The 21,705-nt window shown below is 28.3% G+C and overlaps 2 protein-coding genes across 5 annotated transcripts in view; both read right to left on the minus strand.

The window, feature by feature from the left end:
• The window catches only part of LOC142332997 (uncharacterized), a 40,199-nt gene extending 30,247 nt beyond the window's left edge, over positions 1-9,952 (minus strand). Inside the window, exon 1 of the mRNA XM_075379762.1 lies at positions 9,390-9,952. Coding sequence (XP_075235877.1) covers positions 9,390-9,663 — 274 coding nt within the window. The 5' untranslated portion in view covers positions 9,664-9,952. The remainder of the gene's footprint in view (positions 1-9,389) is intronic.
• A 6,289-nt stretch (positions 9,953-16,241) lies between these two features.
• The window catches only part of LOC142333030 (MFS-type transporter SLC18B1-like), a 121,293-nt gene continuing 115,829 nt past the window's right edge, over positions 16,242-21,705 (minus strand). For all 4 annotated transcript variants that reach the window (XM_075379807.1, XM_075379808.1, XM_075379806.1 and 1 more), the window contains 2 exons: positions 21,336-21,504; positions 16,242-18,594 (listed from right to left, as the gene is read on the minus strand). In XM_075379807.1, the coding sequence (XP_075235922.1) occupies positions 18,346-18,594; positions 21,336-21,504 (418 nt within the window). In that variant the 3' untranslated portion in view covers positions 16,242-18,345. The remainder of the gene's footprint in view (positions 18,595-21,335; positions 21,505-21,705) is intronic.

Genomic DNA, 21,705 nt, shown 5'->3' on the forward strand with positions numbered 1-21,705 from the left:
ATTGACAACACAATATTAATGTAAATAAATGAATATTTTACAAAGTTACTAACAACAGATTTGTTTTATTTTGTAAGAGTGTATTGTTTTATCTTACTGAGAGATTTTTTCTTAACTTACAAGATTATCTTTCTAGCAGTAATTTCTAAGAGCAATTTAAAAACAAAATTTTTAATTTATCGTGTAATAAAATAAATATTCTAATATTGAGAATCATGGATACTATGTTCCTTTATATATAGCATATATATATTTATACATATGTCTTGCAGCATATTTTTAACTTATAACAAACTTGTTATGCAACCCCAACAGCACCTGTTACGGATATAAAATAAAATTTCAGAGGGTAATTTTAAATTGTTCTGGTTTTTAAATTTTATCACATTGATCTGTTTTTTTAAAAACCCTAACATCTTAATCATCCCTACATGCCTGCTTTGCATCTACTCCACGCATTCACTAAACTTCACATATTTTCAGTTTTATACAAAAAAGATTAAACAATTTATTTACTAGATAACCAATTCTTGAAAATATTTGTTCAAGTGAAGAATCCAATTAAACGGAATTATTGTTTATATTTTTTACAAAAATTTTTATAATACTAAATATTTAATTTCTAAAAGCAAATATGAATAAAAATATAATCAAAAACTGAGCAAATCAATTCAGAAAAATTACGAAGATAATCAAAATACATTAGAAAAAATACACAAAGACAAAGAAAAGGCAAGGAAAAATGAGAAAAATTAAAATCAAAATTACTTGAATGGATTATGTAAAAAATGGGGTATTCCATCTTACTTCAACAAATTTTCAAAAATTTTATTGCATCAATATTTTTGATTTTGATGAAATTTGGTATATAACTATCCACCTTGTAGTGGCCAAAAAATATTTCTTTATTTAAAAAAAAATCTTTTCTTGAGTACTAGACAATTTTCTAACTTGCCAACAGACAAAAACAGCCATTTTCATCACTTTTTCCATGAGCTATAGCATTCTTATTTTACATCGTACAGAGGGTCAAAAAGAGGTTTTCGGAAAGAGTAAAGATGGAACTTCATCTTAGTATACTCAAAATTCATTTTGTTACATAACCAAATGTTGTAATGTTTACAGATTATTTTTTCATATTTTGGGCCCAAAATAAATAATTATGGTTTAGGGTAACAGATCTGTTTTTTACTGTTATAGTGGACTGTTACAGTGACCTTTATTTAAAAAAAATAGCTGCCAAATTGTAAGATTATGAAAATGTCTAATTTTTGGGACCCAAAAACTGCATGTGGGGCAATGGCAAAATTCTGAAATGTGTACAGCAGTAAGTACTTTTTATGTACTTTAAAGCCATAGAAAATTTATTTTGTTACTCCCAGGGCTTGACTAGTAAATGAACCACCAAAACAGCTAAAAAACACTGTTCCTTCTAACCGTGAACAATGTATCCAAAAAATTCAGAGCATGCATTTTTTTATATAATAATGTAGGCCTAATATACAAAATATTTTGATATGTCTATAACGAGATAGCTTATATTCTAGAGAGTTTGTTACTTAAAGTATGACTCGTACACACAAACTCATGTTTAAACTCGAAAAGTGAATAGAGATGCATGGACATGAATGTTTCCGAAATCCTGAATATAAACATTGTAGAAGGCTCAGTTACTGTTTTGATTTCAATGTGATATTTTGTATTGTTGCTAATGTTAATACTGTGGTTAGGTAATCTACACTTGTTTTTAAAGTAATTTTATTAGCAGTGAACTTCTCTTTTATGTGATATCTTTTATTTTTTATTTTATTAGAGAAATTCTTATTTTTGCTGTAGAGAAACTGGGATAAGACAAAGTGAGGTGCAATTGGTAGTTTTATAATTTATACTACCTGTATTTTTATTATAAGAACCCTTGCATTTTATAAAAATGGATAAAGGAGTGTTCAATTGGCATTCACACCGAAACAGTATGTCAAAAATTGACTTAGAATAGATCTTCAATATTGCATAATTCAGAGTTTACTGAACAGCAAATAACATTGATATCTTTAAGAAGTGGATGTATGGAAACAAAAAAATATCTGTATTTCATAAAACCGAATATTTAGATAAATATTTTCATATTAATGGGAAAAGTTACTCTGACCCCTTTAGCTGTCACACTAAACTGGTAAATCTCTTTGACACTTTAAACATACAACCCAAATTTAAAATGAATTCCAGGCGCAAAGCACTGTATACAAAATGCTTAAACAAAATATAAAACCACATGATGATATAGAAAGCAAATTGGAATATCAGGATATATTCGAATCTTAAGGTGTTATAGTCAAGGTGGTGAATAAAGCTTGTTCAGCACTTGGCATTTTCCCCATTAAGGTTCAAAAATTATCAAGCAGCGCAAAGGAACTAATTTAAAAAATAAAGTTACAAAACCAGCCACAAGTTACCAGTAAATTAAATGATTCCTTGGATTTAAATGTTTCTACAGAAGAAACCAGATTAGTACCACAAAATTATGCTGATTTCGGTAGGGAATATGAACAATTCATCATTCAAATAAAGGATAAAACACAGTTACATCATCCCAGGGAAAGTTAATATTTTACGTTTATAACCAAGCAGCTGGAACAATAAAAAAATTCAAAATGAGTTAGGTGTTAGTCAATATTTGGCCTGTCAATCTAAATAATTAGTTAAAGAATTTTGCCACAAATAGATAAAAATAAACCCACTCACGTAATTGACGAAAATGATATTAAATGTGTCCAAGAATTTTACCAGAATGATGAGCACAGCCTAATGATGCCAGGCAAGAAGGATTGTGTCTCTGTAAGACAAGCTGACGGAAAGATAATTAATATTCAAAAGAGGCTTAAAAGAACTGTACACAGCCTTGAAAGAAAAACATAATTTAAAAATTGGTTTCTCAAAATTTGCTAATTTAAGATGTTAATTTTGTGTTCTGGCTGGTAGGTCAGGTACTCACTGTGTGTATGTCACCCACCAAAATGTAAGACTTATGTTTTCTGCTCTAAACATGAAATTTGATTATAAAATACTCCTTTCAACCACGGTACATGATATAGAAAATGAAATGTGCATTTTTTCACAGTGTGAAGAATGTCCAGGCACTAATGAAGTGCTCAGATTACTGCAAGGGAGCTGGGATGATTTTCATTCTGAAATTTTCTTCAAACAGTGGGTGTCTATTGACCGTTGTAAACTAACTACTCAAATTCTTCCATTTCAAGAGTGCTTAAACTTACTGAAAATTTAAATAATCAAAAAAGGAATTATTTTTTGCAAAGAAACAAGCTAATTTCCTCTACATTAAAAAATAAAACTTGTTGGATTGTGAATATATTGTAATGGGAAACTTCTCTCAAAATTTTCTGGTCAAAAACTTATGCTCATATATTTTAAAAAAGAAGGTAAACTACTGTCTGATTGGTGAGTACTTGAAATACAATACTACATCATTCTTCTGCTTCCATAAGAAAGTTATAAATAAAGTAAAAACAATATTACCATAAGTTATTTTTTTAAATTTTTCTGATGGCTCCTCAGCCCAGTATTAAATCAAAAAGAAATTTATACATTTGTGCTACTATCAACAAGATTTTGAAATAGCAGCTGAAAGGCATTTTTGACTCATCCCATGGAAAAGAATCATGTGATTGTATTTGTGGAACTGTAAAAAGGACTGCGACTAAAGCATATCTTCAAAGGACAATCAGCAATCAAATTGTTACACCTTCTGAAATGTACTATTATTGCAAGGACAATATTAAAAATATAACACATTTTCTGCACTAATAAAGACGTTCAAGATACTGAAGAATACTCAGTTCTCGTTCAGGTAATCACAACGGCCCAAAAACAAGAACCTTTCACAGTTACTTTCCAAGTCAGAAATGTATTCTGAAAGTCCATGTGACCTCTGAATTAGAAACATTATGTTAGTATCGGTACAAAAGGACATTAGCGTTTCTGACTGCTTTATAGGTTTACCAAAGCCAAAATATAAAAATTATGTCTGCTGCATAATCATGCCAAGTGGTGGTTAGAAGTCATTTAAGTCAAAATACATGAAAATGAAAAGGAATATCGAATTACACTTTTTCCATCAGCAGGACAGGGTCCGGGTAGTTCATTCAAGAAATCATTGAGGGATAATCAGTCATGGGTTCAATTGTAAAATATTTTAAAGATACTCATGCCTTCAGAGCTTTTTCTATCAACTACTGGAAGAGGACACAACATGACATCAAAGATGATTAAGGACTTACAGTTCTACTCAATAAAAAAATTACAGAAGCACTCAGTTACGTTAGTTAACTTTGTTATCAAAAAATGCAAGATTTATTCATAACTTTCATTAGCAGGAGTAAAATAAGGTAAAAGTGAATTGAACAACTTTTTAATGTATTTCAATTGTTATAATTTTGTAATTATTATTTATCATTCTGTAATTGACTATTTCTTAATTATCAATTTATTCATTCTAATGAGTTTAGTAATAATTTTTATAATCTGAAAAAAATACATAAAATCAGTATTTTTGGATGGATATGTTGTTTACAGTTAGAAGGAATGGTAGTTTGGTGGCTTCATTACTAGTCAACCACTTTGAGTAACAAAATAAATTTTCTATACTGCTGTACACATTTCAGATTTTTACCACCAGTCCCGCATGTGGTTTTGGGGCTTCAAAAATGAGACATTTTCAAAATCGTACGATTTGGCAACTGTTTTTTTTTTTTATTTAAATGAAGGACACTGTAACAGTTCAATTTTTTTTTATAAGTTCTACTAATACCTAACAGTTAAAAGGTAAAAAACAGGCCTGTTACCCTAAGCTCTTCATTATTAATTTTGGGCCCAAAATTTGAAAAAAACAATTTGTAAATATAACTTCAGTAAAAATTAAAAGATTTGGTTACGCAACAAAATTAATTTTGAGTACACTAAGATGAAGTTCCATCTTTACTTTTTCCGAAAATCCTTTTTTGACCCTCTGTACAACATAAAATAAGAATGATACAACTCATGGAAAAAGGGGTGAAAATGGCTGTTTTTACCTGTGGCGAGTTAGAAAATAGTCTATTCAAGAAAAATTTTTTTTTTTAATATTAATAATTGTTTTGGCCACTACAAGGTGAGTTAGTTATGTACCAAATATCATCAAATTAAAAAATAATGAAGCTCTGATCATTTGTTGAATTAAAATGGAATACCCCAAATAAAAGCAGAAAATATCTTCTTTTTTTAATATTAATGTTATAAAATATGTACAAAAAAGTGAATGTAAAATTTTTAAGGCATAAAAACTAAACATTCACTGTTGTATGATGTACTACAGGTGCAGCTTTAGCAATGCAGAGAGCAACAAACAAGAATTCAATAGATTACTTCTACTATCAAATCTGGCTATTACAAAGACCTACATGATTCAGTACAAATGATTTATAGTAGTTTATGAGCCCCAAAAGGGTAACAAACAAACCTATCCTATCATGTGCTCCTCACTTTTTTATAATAATATTACACTCCGTATTAAAACCATTACTCAAGAGTAATTTGTGAATCTAATATAGTCTAAAACACATTCTTGGATGCGAGCACAATTGTATTCTTCTCAACCATTAAGATAAAAATTACTATCCTCTACAAACTAATAATTCTACTAAGAAAATAGCTAAGCCTACTAATATTTTAAAAATTACTACATCTAAAAAAAAATAACTCTTCATATGCAATTACCAGGAAATCAGTTAATAATAATAATTATAGGTTTCAAGATAAAGAATAACTAATAGTTTATGCCAATTTTTAACAAATCAGCTACAATTCCAGTTATCTAAATACACAATCTATCATAAATTTAAATTAGATTTAACCAAGAAATTGTGTTCTGGCTGGTAGGTCAGGTACTCACTCTGTGTATGTCACCCACACAAATGTAAGACTTTGTTTTCTGCTCTAAAAATGAAATTTGATTATAAAATACTCCTTTCAACCACGGTACATGATATAGAAAATGAAATGTGCATTTTTCACAGTGTGAAGAATGTCCAGGCACTAATGAAGTGCTCAGATTACTGCAAGGGAGCTGGGATGATTTTCATTCTGAAATTTTCTTCAAACAGTGGGTGTCTATTGACCGTTGTAAACTAACTACTCAAATTCTTCCATTTTAAGAGTACTTAAACTTACTGAAAATTTAAATAATCAAAAAAGGAATTATTTTTTGCAAAGAAACAAGCTAATTTCCTCTACATTAAAAAATAAAACTTGTTGGATTGTGGATATATTGTAATGGGAAACTTCTCTCAAAATTTTCTGGTCAAAAACTTATGCTCATATATTTTAAAAAAGAAGGTAAACTACTGTCTGATTGGTGAGTACTTGAAACACAAAACTACATCATTCTTCTGCTTCCATAAGAAAGTTATAAATAAGGTAAAAACAATATTACCACAAGTTAATTTTTTTAATTTTTCTGATGGCTCCTCAGCCCAGTATTAAATCAAAAAGAAATTTATACATTTGTGCTACTATCAACAAGATTTTGAAATAGCAGCTGAAAGGCATTTTTGACTCATCCCATGGAAAAGAATCATGTGATGGTATTTGTGGAACTGTAAAAAGGACTGCGACTAAAGCATATCTTCAAAGGACAATCAGCAATCAAATTGTTACACCTTCTGAAATGTACTATTATTGCAAGGACAATATTAAAAATATAACACATTTTCTGCACTAATAAAGACGTTCAAGATACTGAAGAATACTCAGTTCTCGTTCAGGTAATCACAACGGCCCAGAAACAAGAACCTTTCACAGTTATTTTCCAAGTCAGAAATGTATTCTGAAAGTCCATGTGACCTCTGAATTAGAAACATTATGTTAGTATCGGTACAAAAGGACATTAGCGTTTCTGACTGCTTTATAGGTTTACCAAAGCCAAAATGTAAAAATTATGTCTGCTGCATAATCATGCCAAGTGGTGGTTAGAAGTCATTTAAGTCAAAATACATGAAAATGAAAAGGAATATCAAATTACACTTTTTCCATCTGCAGGACAGGGTCCGGGTAGTTCATTCACATAATCATTGAGGGATAATCAGTCATGGGTTCAATTGTAAAATATTTTAAAGATACTCATGCCTTCAGAGCTTTTTCTATCAACTACTGGAAGAGGACACAACATTACATCAAAGATAATTAAGGACTTATCAGTTCTACTCAATAAAAAAATTACAGAAGCACTCAGTTATGTTAGTTAACTTTGTTATCAAAAAATGCAAGATTTATTCATAACTTTCATTAGCAGGAGTAAAATAAGGTAAAAGTGAATTGAACAACTTTTTAATGTATTTTAATTGTTATAATTTTGTAATTATTATTTATCATTCTGTAATTGACTATTTCTTAATTATCAATTTATTCATTCTAATGAGTTTAGTAATAATTTTTATAATCTGAAAAAAATACATAAAATCGGTATTTTTGGATGGATATGTTGTTTACAGTTAGAAGGAATGGTAGTTTGGTGGCTTCATTACTAGTCAACCACTTTGAGTAACAAAATAAATTTTCTATCCTGCTGTACACATTTCAGATTTTTATCACCAGTCCTACATGTGGTTTTCGGGCTTCAAAAATGAGACATTTTCAAAATCGTACGATTTGGCAACTGTTTTTTTTTTTATTTAAATGAAGGACACTGTAACAGTTCAATTTTTTTTTATAAGTTCTGCTAATACCTAACAGTTAAAAGGTAAAAAACAGGCCTGTTACCCTAAGCTCTTCATTATTAATTTTGGGCCCAAAATTTGAAAAAAACAATTTGTAAATATAACTTCAGTAAAAATTAAAAGATTTGGTTACGCAACAAAATTAATTTTGAGTACACTAAGATGAAGTTCCATCTTTACTTTTTCCGAAAATCCTTTTTTGACCCTCTGTCCAACATAAAATAAGAATGATACAACTCATGGAAAAAGGGGTGAAAATGGCTGTTTTTACCTGTGGCGAGTTAGAAAATAGTCTATTCAAGAAAAATTTTTTTTTTAATTATAAATAATTGTTTTGGCCACTACAAGGTGAGTAGTTATATACCAAATATCATCAAAATAAAAAATAGTGAAGCACTGATTATTTGTTGAATATAATGGAATACCCCAAATAAAAGCAGAAAATATCTTCTTTTTTTAATATTAATGTTATAAAATATGTACAAAAAAGTGAATGTAAAATTTTTAAGGCATAAAAACTAAACATTCACTGTTGTATGATGTACTACAGGTGCAGTTTTAGCAATGCAGAGAGCAACAAACAATAATTCAATAGCTTACTTCTACTATCAAATCTGGCTATTACAAAGACCTACATGATTCAGTACAAATGATTTATAGTAGTTTATGATCCCCAAAAGGGTAACAAACAAACCTAACCTATCATGTGCTCCTCACTTTTATATAATAATATTACACTCCGTATTAAAACCATTACTCAAGAGTAATTTGTGAATCTAATATAGTCTAAAACACATTCTTGGATGTGAGCACAATTGTATTCTTCTCAACCATTAATATAAAAATTACTATCCTCCATAAACTAATAATTCTACTAAGAAAATAGCTAAGCCTACTAATATTTTAAAAATTTCTACATCTAATAAAAATAACTCTTCATATGCAATTACCAGGAAATCAGTTAATAATAATAATTATAGGTTTCAAGATAAAGAATAACTAATAGTTTATGCCAATTTTTAACAAATCAGCTACAATTTCAGTTATCTAAATACACAAACTATCATAAATTTAGATTAGATTTAACCAAGAAATACAATTGTCTGAAATGAAAGTGGCCTATAGGAACGGTATTAAAAAGAATTAGTTGTTAAAACATCATTAAAACAATTATATTCATAAAATTTAATAACGAGGAAATTATTACACTTAAAATTTCGTAAGTATGGCAAATTAAGAACTTTCACATGTTACATGGTTTACGTCTACAAAAACAGTCCAATGCAAAAAGCACATAATTTACATTACTTTATATATTTAATTATTACGGCTATTTTTAAAATAAAATGTAAACAATTTAATAATAATATACTTCACATTTCTTAGCCAACACTACGCTATGTAATAAAACGCGACCAATACAATACCACGATTACATAAATAAAAAGGCGTGTAGAAAATGCGTATAAACATATGTTAATATTTCTTAAAAATTTTATCCAAACTACTCAAAATAATATATTACATATAGATGTAATTGATTTTGAATGCCTACTTCATTTTTTGTTAACTACAAAACCGTTATATATGAATCAAACTACATAGAAACATGTTATCGCTTACCTGCTATAAAGTCCTTTTTCGAGAAATGTAAAGAACATACTCTCATCTCCCCAATAACCGTCGTAGCTTGTTTATCAATATTTAATGCTTCAATCCATAATTGACGTCTGTTAACTAGTTTTTTAACTCCATTTTTATTTATTTTAAGTATACTTTTTCTATCGTTGCCGGGAAATTTATGGAATCCGAGATTTTTATTTCTCGCCGAGGTAGTAAAACATCCATCAACGAAACAGAACATTCTATTTGAGGGTTTATTTGATAAAGATTCCATATTTTTTCAAAGAAAATTGTTTTACATCCAAATCAATAGATACTGACATTTATTATATACACCATCAAAATATATTACATCGTTTTAACGAAACTTATCAGACTGCTTTGGTAGCCATGAAAGATACATTTCCTTATGCAATATATATATATATATAATATTAATTACCTTTAAATAATTATAACACAAGTGAAACAGATATAAAATATGCAGACATTTATAAAATATACGTACACTACAATTAATTCAACACAAAAATATTAATTATCTTCCACATTAATTAATAAAACGCGTGGATAGAGAATCGTTTTCAAGATGGCGTATAAAGTACGGTAGTCAATATTACACCATATGGAATGGTGGGGATATTTGAAAATCTGAATTAACTGTTGTTATTGTACTTGCTTGGAGACGTTTTAATGAAAGTAAAAAAAAAACACAATAATTATTCTGTTTGAAGATGAGAATTGTATAAATCTTAAAAACTCTTTCAATGTGATTTTAATTAATAAAATAATAAATGGCGTAACCTCTACTTGAATTTTATTAACTGTCAGATGGTCATGAACAAGAAAGAAAAAAAAAGAAAAAATAATCAATAACTTATAAAAGTAATGCTGAACAACATAATAAGACTCTTTTAAAATGATTAAAAATTAGAAGTTTGTTAATTTTTTAAATTGTCACAGGATCCCATATTACAAGAAAGGCACCTGGTAAAAGAATCCAACTGAGAATCTCATTATTTTAACCATTCATATGAAGGGATCAAACCACTGCTACCACTAAGAATGATCATTGTTCTGACCATATTATATACTAACCCATGCCAATGAAAAATCATCCAGTATTGAAATCATTACCACATAGAGAGAATGAGTGCATTGGCAGAGCAGAGTTCAATAAACAGAAGCCAGGATAATGGTCAAGAAGAAAAAAGTAAGAAAAAGATGATGAAACAGAGTCTCTGCAGAAAAAACTGGCCGCTACCTTTGTGCTGATCTCTGGAACGATTTTGTTGCCTACCGGAAAGCACAAACAGTCCCTTTCAGGAAGATTTAAGGTTGAAGCCCAACACTCTGCTTAGGGTTCTGAATCTGATAACTACCAGTTTTCATGTGGCGTCTTGTCACTTTCAGATGACAGTATGCATATTACTCCAGAATAATTTCAGATGTGACACACAACCTATTTGTGTATGGAGTATTTCACAAATTACAAGTTTCTGCTTATAAATTAAATAAATAAAAAAAAAACAGTTGATACTACATAAGGATATAATATAAGCAAAGAAGGAACATTGATTTCTCTGTTTCTTAATCATAGTGAATTAGTAAGTTTAAACACCAATCAGCCTCTAAAAAGCACTGGTTTGAACCACCAATGTTATATGGCACCAATTATATGTTATATAGCACCAATCCTATGTTATATGGAATGAGGAAGGAATCTTTTTTCTCATTTACTTAATCACAAATATTCTCTTTGACCTCAATGTAAACTAAGTAATTAACTTCATTATAATATTTAGTGAAAAGATTGCGTCATCAAACAATAAAAAATTTTCTAATTTGTATGAATATATTACTGCAGAACAAATTAAGTTCTTCAAAAATTAACAGTTATCAAAACATAACAAAAACCAGCTATGTATTCATTGTAAAATGTAATTCATCCCCTACCTACTATGAACAGTTAATTGTCCATAAGTGCTATACATTTCTTGTTAAAGATACTAATTCTGTGTTCACAATCCTCTCCCATCTTGTACTGAATTTAACAAATTGAGCTCTATAAAGAAATTTATTTAATGAAATGAAAATGAGACTATAGTGGGGCACTGCACATCATAGGATTGGCAATAGTAATTAGCCCCTGATCCAGCTTTTTTGCCACCCTGAGCAAAAATTATTTTTGCTGCCCTTTACATATTTTGAAACATAATTTTCTAGGTATTTTAAAAAAACTAAAAACATCAAAAAATAATTATTTATATAAAAAATACAACATAATCTAAAATTTTCATTTCAAAAATGTACAAAAGACAATGTACATAATTAAAATATGAAAGAAAATAAATTAGTTTTAAAAAAAGGTACAATTAATAATAAAAATAAAAAAATTTTAATTGAATTATTAAAAAATTTTCCTCTCAGTTTTTTCTAAAAAATCTCTATAAAGTTTTTGTAAACATAACTCATGTTCCATAGCTATCACAGCTAATCCTGGATTGGTTGTGATATTGTTACTTGTTACGGAAATACATAAGACTAAACAGAACAGTTCTCTTTAGGTAGTTACCCTTCAGAATGCATGCCATCAACATGTGCATTCATTTAACACATTGAAGAGTTGCCTAACTTCATAACTAACTCTAGCATCTTGAAAATGTACGTTTTATAATTTTTTATTTGTTTTTATAAAGGTTGTTTTTTCTCTACAATTATTTTTGCTACCCCTCCCAAATCTACTGCTCTGAGCAAATGTCCAGTTTACCCATATCCAGATCAGGGCCTGGTGGTAATTTGCAATTGCTATCTAAATCAGAGCATCTGTTTAATGCTAGATTCAGTTTGTCACCAATGATGGCTTGGTGATGCTAACTTACAGTCTACCCCTTGTCACCATTTCTCCCAGTCTAAAAATAAAGAGACTAGGAAAATGAGTGACAATAAAGGTTTTGTGTTCAAATTCTGTGCAAAGAATTAATTCTATCCCGTGTAACTGAAGCCTTATTATCAGTTCCCACCACTGCCTCAGCGAAGTTCCATTGGAATATTCCAATGAATATTGCCAAGATCACAGTTGCTATTATCCGAATTACTACTGACTCATTGACTGAAAGATGGAAATCATGGCCTAGGTTGTACAATTTGCCTCTCAGACCCTCGGACCTCATAGAAGCGTGCTTCAGAGCATAACTTATCCTCCTCTTCTCTTTCCTTTTAAGGATCTCCTTATAGTCCCTGCAACCTTTATAATTTACAGGCATAAAGCACAAATCGCCGGTGTGCTCCTATCTACCTTCTGGCAATCGGTGGTCCTGTGTGCCCCTGCACACTTCACACAGCGATACAGCCTCATGCAATTATTTTTAGTGTGACAGTACTGTTGACACCTCATACACTGCACCAACCCTGGAGTTCTCCTTGGTGTTTCAAACCTAACGCAACAGTTTGATATGTACTTTATCCCAAACACCTCCTTATTATCCTTAGGTTCCAGATTTACAAAAAAAGTCGCCAACAGCTCCTTCGTTACTCGGTATTAACCATCTTTCCAACATTTGCAAATAAGAATCATTATTTATACACTTAAAAAAATATGACCTGAACAAGTATTGCTATGTCATCTCAGCCCATATAATGATGTAGAGGATTTCTTTCTAGCTCATAAATAAAATGAGGATACTCCTTAGCCCAGAAAAACCACATTCCTGGTTCATAAAATATGATAAACAGGAAATTCATCAGAAAATTACACTTTTATGTAAAATACAGTACAAAAAATGAAAAATCAAAATTGAAAATGAAAATCATGCTAATAAAGCTTGGCAGGCTGCAACTTGCTGTTCCATGTAATTCTTTCACAACAGTTGTTGAAATGGTTTTATATACAAATCTTTTTTAATATAGGATCATGGATTAATGACTGCAGTATATTAAGTTTGGCTAATCGTTTACAAACAGTATTAATTGAAGGTCTGCTCAACTCAAATTCAGTTGAGCAGGTTTTGTTAAAGCGTTCATGAAATCCATTATTTATGTCCTGTTCATCGATGATTGTGCACACCCAAACACTGTCATCAACCATTTCTCAACACTATAACTGCATCTGTTCAAATCAGCCAAGGCTTTGTTTCTGAAACAAGAGAGTGAGTGAGTGTTCTCTAGGACCTTGAGAGCATGGATATTATCCATGGTATAGATATCATTTCTTAAGAACTGAATCCTGTGCAACTTTCAATATCAATGTGTTAATTGCAGGGACTTCTCAGACATACTGAATATAATCTCTTGATTCATGCACTTAAGGAAGTATACATATTATTCCAACTATAATTATCATTAATGAGAGATGAATTTTTGGAATGGTTGGTTTGAACCAGGATTCAAACCCAGAACCATTTAAATAAAAGTTAGCAATGATACCACTACACCACAAATGTTCACATTATGCAGCACTGCACTAGAAATTTAAAGTAACACAGAAGTAGTGGCGTATTTAAAAGGTGATCAAATTAGTGAACATTTTTTATTTCTAAAATCTTTTTGATTAAAGTAGTTTTTCATATTGCCTATCTACTAGGGCACCTTTAAACAAAGCTTTAAATGGCCAAACCCGTTCAAGTTACATGGTTTTTTAATATTTTTATGAACATTATTATTCAATTTATTATTTTACTATTATTCACCAAAATTTACTACTGTTATTAAAGGTTTTCAATTATTATATTACTGATAATGAATATCAAAAAATTTATATGCCAGTTTCATCTCTTGATTATATTCTTTGTTTATTGTTTTTTTAATTAGACAGACAAATTTAGAATTTGGTTGAAAAGTATGTTGCATTTGAATTATGTCTGTAAATTTACATAGTTTAACAAACATTAACATTATGTTATTAGGAGAGCTTTTGTATTCATTGAATTTGTTTCAGACTGTTTTCTGTCCGATTAATTTAGAACATATGCATTCAGAACAATTCAGTTTAAGTATTCCTGGAGTATAACATGTTCTTTATATAATGATTTATTTTGCTTTTGTTGATTTGAAGGTTACATTTTTTTGTGAGATATTTTCTCAGAGTTGTTTACATATTTAATGTAAAATTTTTATTTTTATTTTTATTTATTTATGTAGAGTGTGATGAAATGATATGTAGAGTATGCTATGATATCTGTTCATGTTTTATTAAACTATGTATTCAGGTAACATTACTGTATTGTTTAGTCTATGGATCATACTTCTAAAAGCTGATAGTTTATGTGAGGTTGTTTGGGTTGAATAGTTGTTAAGAGTATTTACCATCATTGGTTTTCTGTATATTTTGAAAGTGTTTTTTCTGTTCTTAAGAAATGATGTCTATACCATGGATAATATCCATGCTCTCAAGGTCCCAGAGAACACTCACTCACTCTCTTGTTTCAGATACAAAGCCTTGGCTGATCTGAACAGATGCAGTTATAGTGTTGAGAGATGGTTGATGACAGTATTTGGGTGTGCTCAATCATCACTTAACAGGGCACAAATAATGCATTTCATGAAAGCTTTAACAAGAACCTGCCTAGTAAAGCAACAGTTATAGATTGTGTAAACATATGTTGCCATTGCAAATTCAGTTGAGCAGACCTTCAATTAATACTGTTTGTAAACGAGCAGCAAAACTTAATATACTGCAGTCAACAATCCATGATCCTATATTAAAAAAGATTTGAATATAAAACCATTTCAACAACTGTTGTGAAAGAATTACATGGAACAGCAATTTGCAGCCTGCCAAGCCTTATTAGCATTAGCATGATTTTCATTTTCAATTTTGATTTTTCATTTTTTGTGCTGTATTTTACATAAAAGTGTAATTTTCTGATGAATTTCCTGTTTATCATATTTTATGAGCCAGGAATGTGATTTTTCTGGGCTAAGGAGTATCCTCATTTTATTTTGAGCTAGAAAGAAATCCTCTACATCATTATATGGGCTGAGATGACATGGCAATACTTGTTCAGGTCATATTTTTTTAACAGTATATAAATGGTGATTCTCATTTGCAAATGTTGGAAAGATGGTTAATACCCCAACTTCAAGAGAAGGGTTATCATGGGATGCATCTGGATATAGCATTGTAGAGCTCCAGCTCATTTTGTTCTTAATGTGCATGATTTCCTAAATAAATAATTTAACTGTGATTCATAAGCATAACCAGTCCTATTTCAGTGGTCACCATAAATCACTAACTTTACCATGACTAACAACTCACTCTGAGGGGAATAATAAATGACTATGTATTTCAATGTCAATACACAAATAAAAATTTGCATAAAATTTATAGACAAAGTCATTTGAACTGTAACTTTGGAGATGCTTTGCAACATGTCAAGGAGGATGTGAAAACACCTAACTCTGTGCATTCCACACAATTCAGTTATTAGTGCATACAGTTATCAACTGGATAAGCAATTTATAAATATAATGTTCATAATACGTACCAAATCTACAAAGGATATTTGTCTAGTGATATATAATTTATCTCAGATATATTATTCATAATGCAGAAAATATGAATGGTGGAGAGAGTGATGTGCTGAAACTGCGAACAACAGAGTACAACCTTTTTTTGGCAATTGACACGTTGTGATGGTCTTCAAAGTAAAACAAATGTATTTCAAAAATTGTAATTGAAAAATGCAATGTACTCATTATACCAAATTCTCTTCTACAGATATTTCATAAAGCACTCTATAATTTTTAAAATGCACGAGTTTGTTTTTTGATAATAGTAGGTTTTTGTTCAATATTGAAGCACCTGTGCTGTGAAATATTTTTAGTAAAATGTTTTAAATAAAGTTCAAAAAATAAAATAAAAATTTCATAATAATTTTATTGATAAATAATTGTTTTATCTTTGCATATAATTCAAATTATCATTTATAAAAGGTTTTTTTATTCCTAATATATACTTATTTAGTTAATGTAACAGTCAGACATTCTTATTATTAATGAAATAACAGTCATAATAAATTCATATTTATAAAGAAACAAATTACACGTTAATAAAAAAATACACTCATATTGACAGTACAAAACACTTACAGTTTACTTTATATACAAAATAATTACTAAAAAAAAAACAAAAAAAATGTAAAATAATAATATACAATGATATGTTGGTTACTCTTATAAAAGAACATTGATGATAACAATAAATAAATTACAAAACAAAATGTAAAATTACTTTAAGATCTATAAATATAAATGCATTATATTGTAACAATACTTTAAATAAGAAATAAAAATATACCTATCCACTACAAAAATATTAATGCATAGTTTTAATTATAATGTAAACTGCTACACATTGTTTCTCATCATTGATATCAAAATTGAACCACAGATATGTTTTAATAAAAAATTTCTGGTATTAAATAATAAATTATTATTGAAATTAAGAATACAGACTAAAATGGTAACAAAATATATTAAAAAAATAACATTAACTTCACTTTAAAGCTTAAACAAATTTTCATTCTAAATTTAAAATCAATGTATTTATTTAAATAAGAATTGTTAAAAATATTTACAATAAAGTCATACAAATTTTGTATTTTAAAATTTTTCAATAATTTGGATTGCTTGCCAAAAAATGAATTTAAAAAAATACTTCATTCAGACTCCATTATAAATAAATAATGTACACTGCAACAAATACAAGGTGTATTTATGTCTTATCATCTACAGATGTTGATTAAACTTTTAAAAAAATAATTTTAATGCAAGATTTTTTTCATCAAAAAAAGATTTTTAAAGTATTTTAATTATATTAAATTTTTAGAAACTTTGTACTGGCCAAAAGCCAATATGTTTTAAATAAATTAATAAAGTTTTTAAAATAAAATTTAATTTAATCCTGCATTATTTTAAGTAAACATCTTTTTATAATTTCATGAAAAATCAGGAAACAGAGGATAAAAATTTATGTATCTTCCAATTATAAACAAATTATTAAAAAAAAAAGAGTTAAATTTAATTATAAAACTTGCCTAATCTTTTAAGATTTAAAAATAGATTCTGACAAAATTTCCTGATCAAAACTAAACTAAAGAATAAGGAGTCTAGTATATTTATAACATTTGGTTGATTTAGTAAGAAGTATGTATATAAAAGTGTTTAATTTAGTTAAAAACTGGCAAGGAAATTACTAGAAAAGAAATAAATTCAATCAAGTAGTTTAACAGGTATGTAGTCTGTCAATATTATATTATATAATATCTGTCATAATAAATAAGAAGCTGCTATTAAGCAATACTGATATGGAAAATGGATTCTTTCTAAACATTTTCTTGTCTGCAGATTGAAAAGTTACCATTTAAGAAACAAAGGATGAATAATCATCATTGTATAATTTAAGTAGTTTGGATGAGGCAGACACATTGCAGGTATCAGAAGAAGGAAAAAAATTGTTATGATTATAAGAGAAAGGAGCATGTAAAAAGCAACATTACAAGCATTTGTTATGTAAGCATTTCTTAGAAGAAGTTTGGCAAATTGAGGAAAAAGTGATTGGAACTGGGGTTGGTGTATTATCTAATCCATAATGGAAAACGCATTCTTGTGTCTGGTTTCTTTGATAGCAGCAAACAGTACAAAAAATGGTGACGTTACAAACTAATTAATATTTTAACAATTTGTTTTTGGTTAGCCTAGTCTTTTGTTATTAATAGTTAAACTGGTAAATTATCCAAATTTAAACTGTTTATTTTCATACATTAAAAATATCACTGGATTTCTAAGTTAACCATCAAAAATTTATTCTTTATAAAATTTATCTTTTTTTTTCTTTTCAGTTTCATCAGTGTTATAATATTGCTTAATAGTATTTTTATACCCAACAGGTCAAAATAATAATTAGTTTTACAATAGAAATATAAAAATAAAAGTCTATTAGAAATTACTAGTCATTTTAACTAATGTAGTCAATACTCTTACTTATTGATCCATAGCCGTTAACTTTTGCGGTATTTTGTTTAGTAGTATTCCAATGTTGCACTAAATCAACATATGATGATTTTGAATAACCACCTTTTAAGTCTTCTCGTTCAGTTGAATTGCTACCATTTGGTTCTTCTGGTCTTTCACTTAATAATCTAATACGTTTTGGTGGGATAGTACGTTTCTTTTCAAATATGATAAATGAAACAATGGAGATGAACTGCAACAAAATAAAAATATCAAAATTAAGTATCTATTTAAATTTTTTTTTAATTTATAAAAATAAACACATTCTTAAAAAAAATACTTAATGTACTAAAAAAAATTTTTTTTTATTTTCTTTAAATTTTGACTTTTATAGTATTTTAACCATCAATAAATCTACATGTTTTACAAACCTTTAATTTGGTACAAAGTTTAAAAGTCAAAATTTAAAATTAACTATGAAAAAACTATTTTTTAAATGTATTCTATTTTTATATTTTTAGTTGGTATTGAATATTTATCCTAACCTAACTTTTGAACTTCCTGTTATAGAAGTTAGAAATTAAGCGCATTAGAAAATTCCCAGCATTCAACAAAAATTTACTATAGATTTCTCTTTAAACCGCATTAGAAATAGAGATAAATTAATAATGGATTTCATAGTTCCTGTGTATTTTGTGATTAAATAAGGTTTATTATTAAATGATAAGGTTTCAAGTCTGATAGTAACACCAGCAGTTTCAGAAAAATAGATGACCACCTTCCCTTTAATCCTTTTAATGGAACTATTCCAGTGGAATTGAAAATCCTGTGAAATAACCAAGGAAAATATTCCTTAAAATTCCTTAATTATTTCAATGAAATGTCAATGGAGTAAATTAAAAAAACAAAAAAAAAAAAAATAGGAAAATTTAAGGTACAAATTAATAAAAATAATCCAGAAAATCAATAGTCCAAGTAATGAATTTTTCAGTGTTATTTTTCACACAAAATTTTTTTTTATGCGCAACATGTCTTAAGAGGTACTAAATATCAGTGTTATTTTGTAAATGACAATACATTTTTTTTAAATGTTTAATTTAATCTTTAGTTATAGTTAAATTCCATCATACTTATTAAATTTTTTAAGGATTATGGATTAGAATTACAAGTTTTTCAATTCAAATTTTTTCTTGATACATTTGTAATTAAAAAATTAATATTATTCATAAAAGAGCTGATGAAACTGGAACGTCTAAAAAATATTGTTCATGAAATAAATACTGAATTGATAATGTAAAAAATCTTGTTACATTTTATTGCTTACATGAATACACTTATTTATATAACTGTTGTGTGTGCGCATACATATATACACTCAACCAACACACACACACACACATACACACACACACACACACACACACACACACACACACTTTTTAAACATATAGAACATTAAGTTAACTACTGGTGTTAGGGAATCCTCAAAAATTGTATCATGCTATGAGACAGATATTAAGTAATAATGCAATATAAAAGTAACTTATTTCATCATTCTGTTTTGGAGTTTAAGTTTTGTTGTTTTAAAATATATATATATATATATATAATAAAATCTATTAACATGAACCACCTAGAACAGAATATTGAGATAATACATTTCTTACCTTAATTTTATCAAGATAGCTTATTTAAAATAAACTATCTGTTTTTAAATAAATTAAAAATATAATTTAAAATACAGATGAGGAAATATGAATCTTAAAAAGATTAATTTCAATAAAATTAAAATAAACAGACGTAAGTGCATGTGTATGTTCCAGCATAACTCTGAAACGCCAGGGGCAATTTTATGTAACTTTGTGTACATATGACTTACTATCTGAAAAAAATACTGTGGGGGTAAGACACTCCTAGCACTCCTAGGGGAGGTGTTGAGAAGCGGGTGACCTGTAAAAATAATTGACTATAACCAATATTAGTAGAAGTCACAGTTTTCAGGGTCACTAGGCTGATTGATAATGTATATTGTTCCGATGACATCTAATTCCAAGTTTGGTCAAATAGAATTCTGTAGAACCTTCTAGAAGGTTGTGGAAATAAATAGAACTCTGTGTCAGTAGAAGTTTCTGGAAATTTTTAGAAATCATTATTGTCAATCTTGGATTCATGATGTTCAAGGAAATTCCAGCACCTATTGAATCTTAGGTAGTTGTATTTAAGAGAAGCTAATTATTTGTTTTAAACTAACTTTATTTTTACATTATAGACAGATCTGACTCCTTTTCCTGTCTAAAAGAATATTAGAATAATTAATATATAAGACTGGGATGCTTTTTTTATAAAAAGCTAAATAATTTGTTCATGAATTCTGCCAATTCTGTTTTGGTCTGGGTTGTTTGATACAATAATCACAATGCTATAAAATTCAGCAGACCAATTACATATTTTTATAAACAACAAATCATTCTAAAATAATTATCGCAAAAATTGCAAGTAGTCTTTTTTATTATTTGCCAACACCATGTTTTTCTAATTTATAAAGTTATGTTTTTTCCAATATCAATCATGTAACAAAAAATATAATAATTTAAACAAAAGTCCATTTTTAAGGCTTTTCCATAATTGAAAAGTAGATATGAAGAATGTTACAAAAATTATTACTTTCTTACTATTAGTTAATTTAAAAATTTAGATCCATATCGAAAAAGAATTTTTAATTGTAAAAATTAGAACCATATCAAAAATATAGTAACATATTAACATATCAGTCAGAGTAAAGAAATAGTGATATGTGTAACATGTTCTGGTTGCTATGGTAAATACAAATAACATATATCATATGGATTAAATATTCCAATGTTGAGTTAACCATTACTTTTCTATAAAAAAATTCTTTATTATAATAATTATTTCTTTGTTATTATTATTAATATTATTCACACAATTGGTAACCATTTATACTTACTAAAAAAATAGATAAAACTAACTTACCAGTAATACATGTATAATGATCACAAAAAGAGTTCCATTTCTAAAACCAACTGTATCATATAAAACACCGGCAACTGATGGTCCAACAAATGCTCCTAATGCAAATGAAGAAGACCAAAGACCAGAAAGGAGACCATATGTTGATATGTCATCATCAAATCCTGCATCTCTGCAATTTAAATTTTTAAATTTGAGTTGAGTTGAAAATAATATCATTTATAAGTTATGCAAGAAATTAAATATATTTATTAGTTATGTCAGTTATACTGCGATTTTGATGATAATAAAGGTCAAAGTATATACCATATTATTTTCTCAAATATCTAATAAAAAATCATATTTCTTATAAGATGTAGCTCAACTTGTGACT

Source organism: Lycorma delicatula, chromosome 12 (genome assembly GCF_047948215.1).
Source record: "Lycorma delicatula isolate Av1 chromosome 12, ASM4794821v1, whole genome shotgun sequence".
Taxonomy (NCBI): Eukaryota; Metazoa; Arthropoda; class Insecta; order Hemiptera; family Fulgoridae; genus Lycorma; species Lycorma delicatula.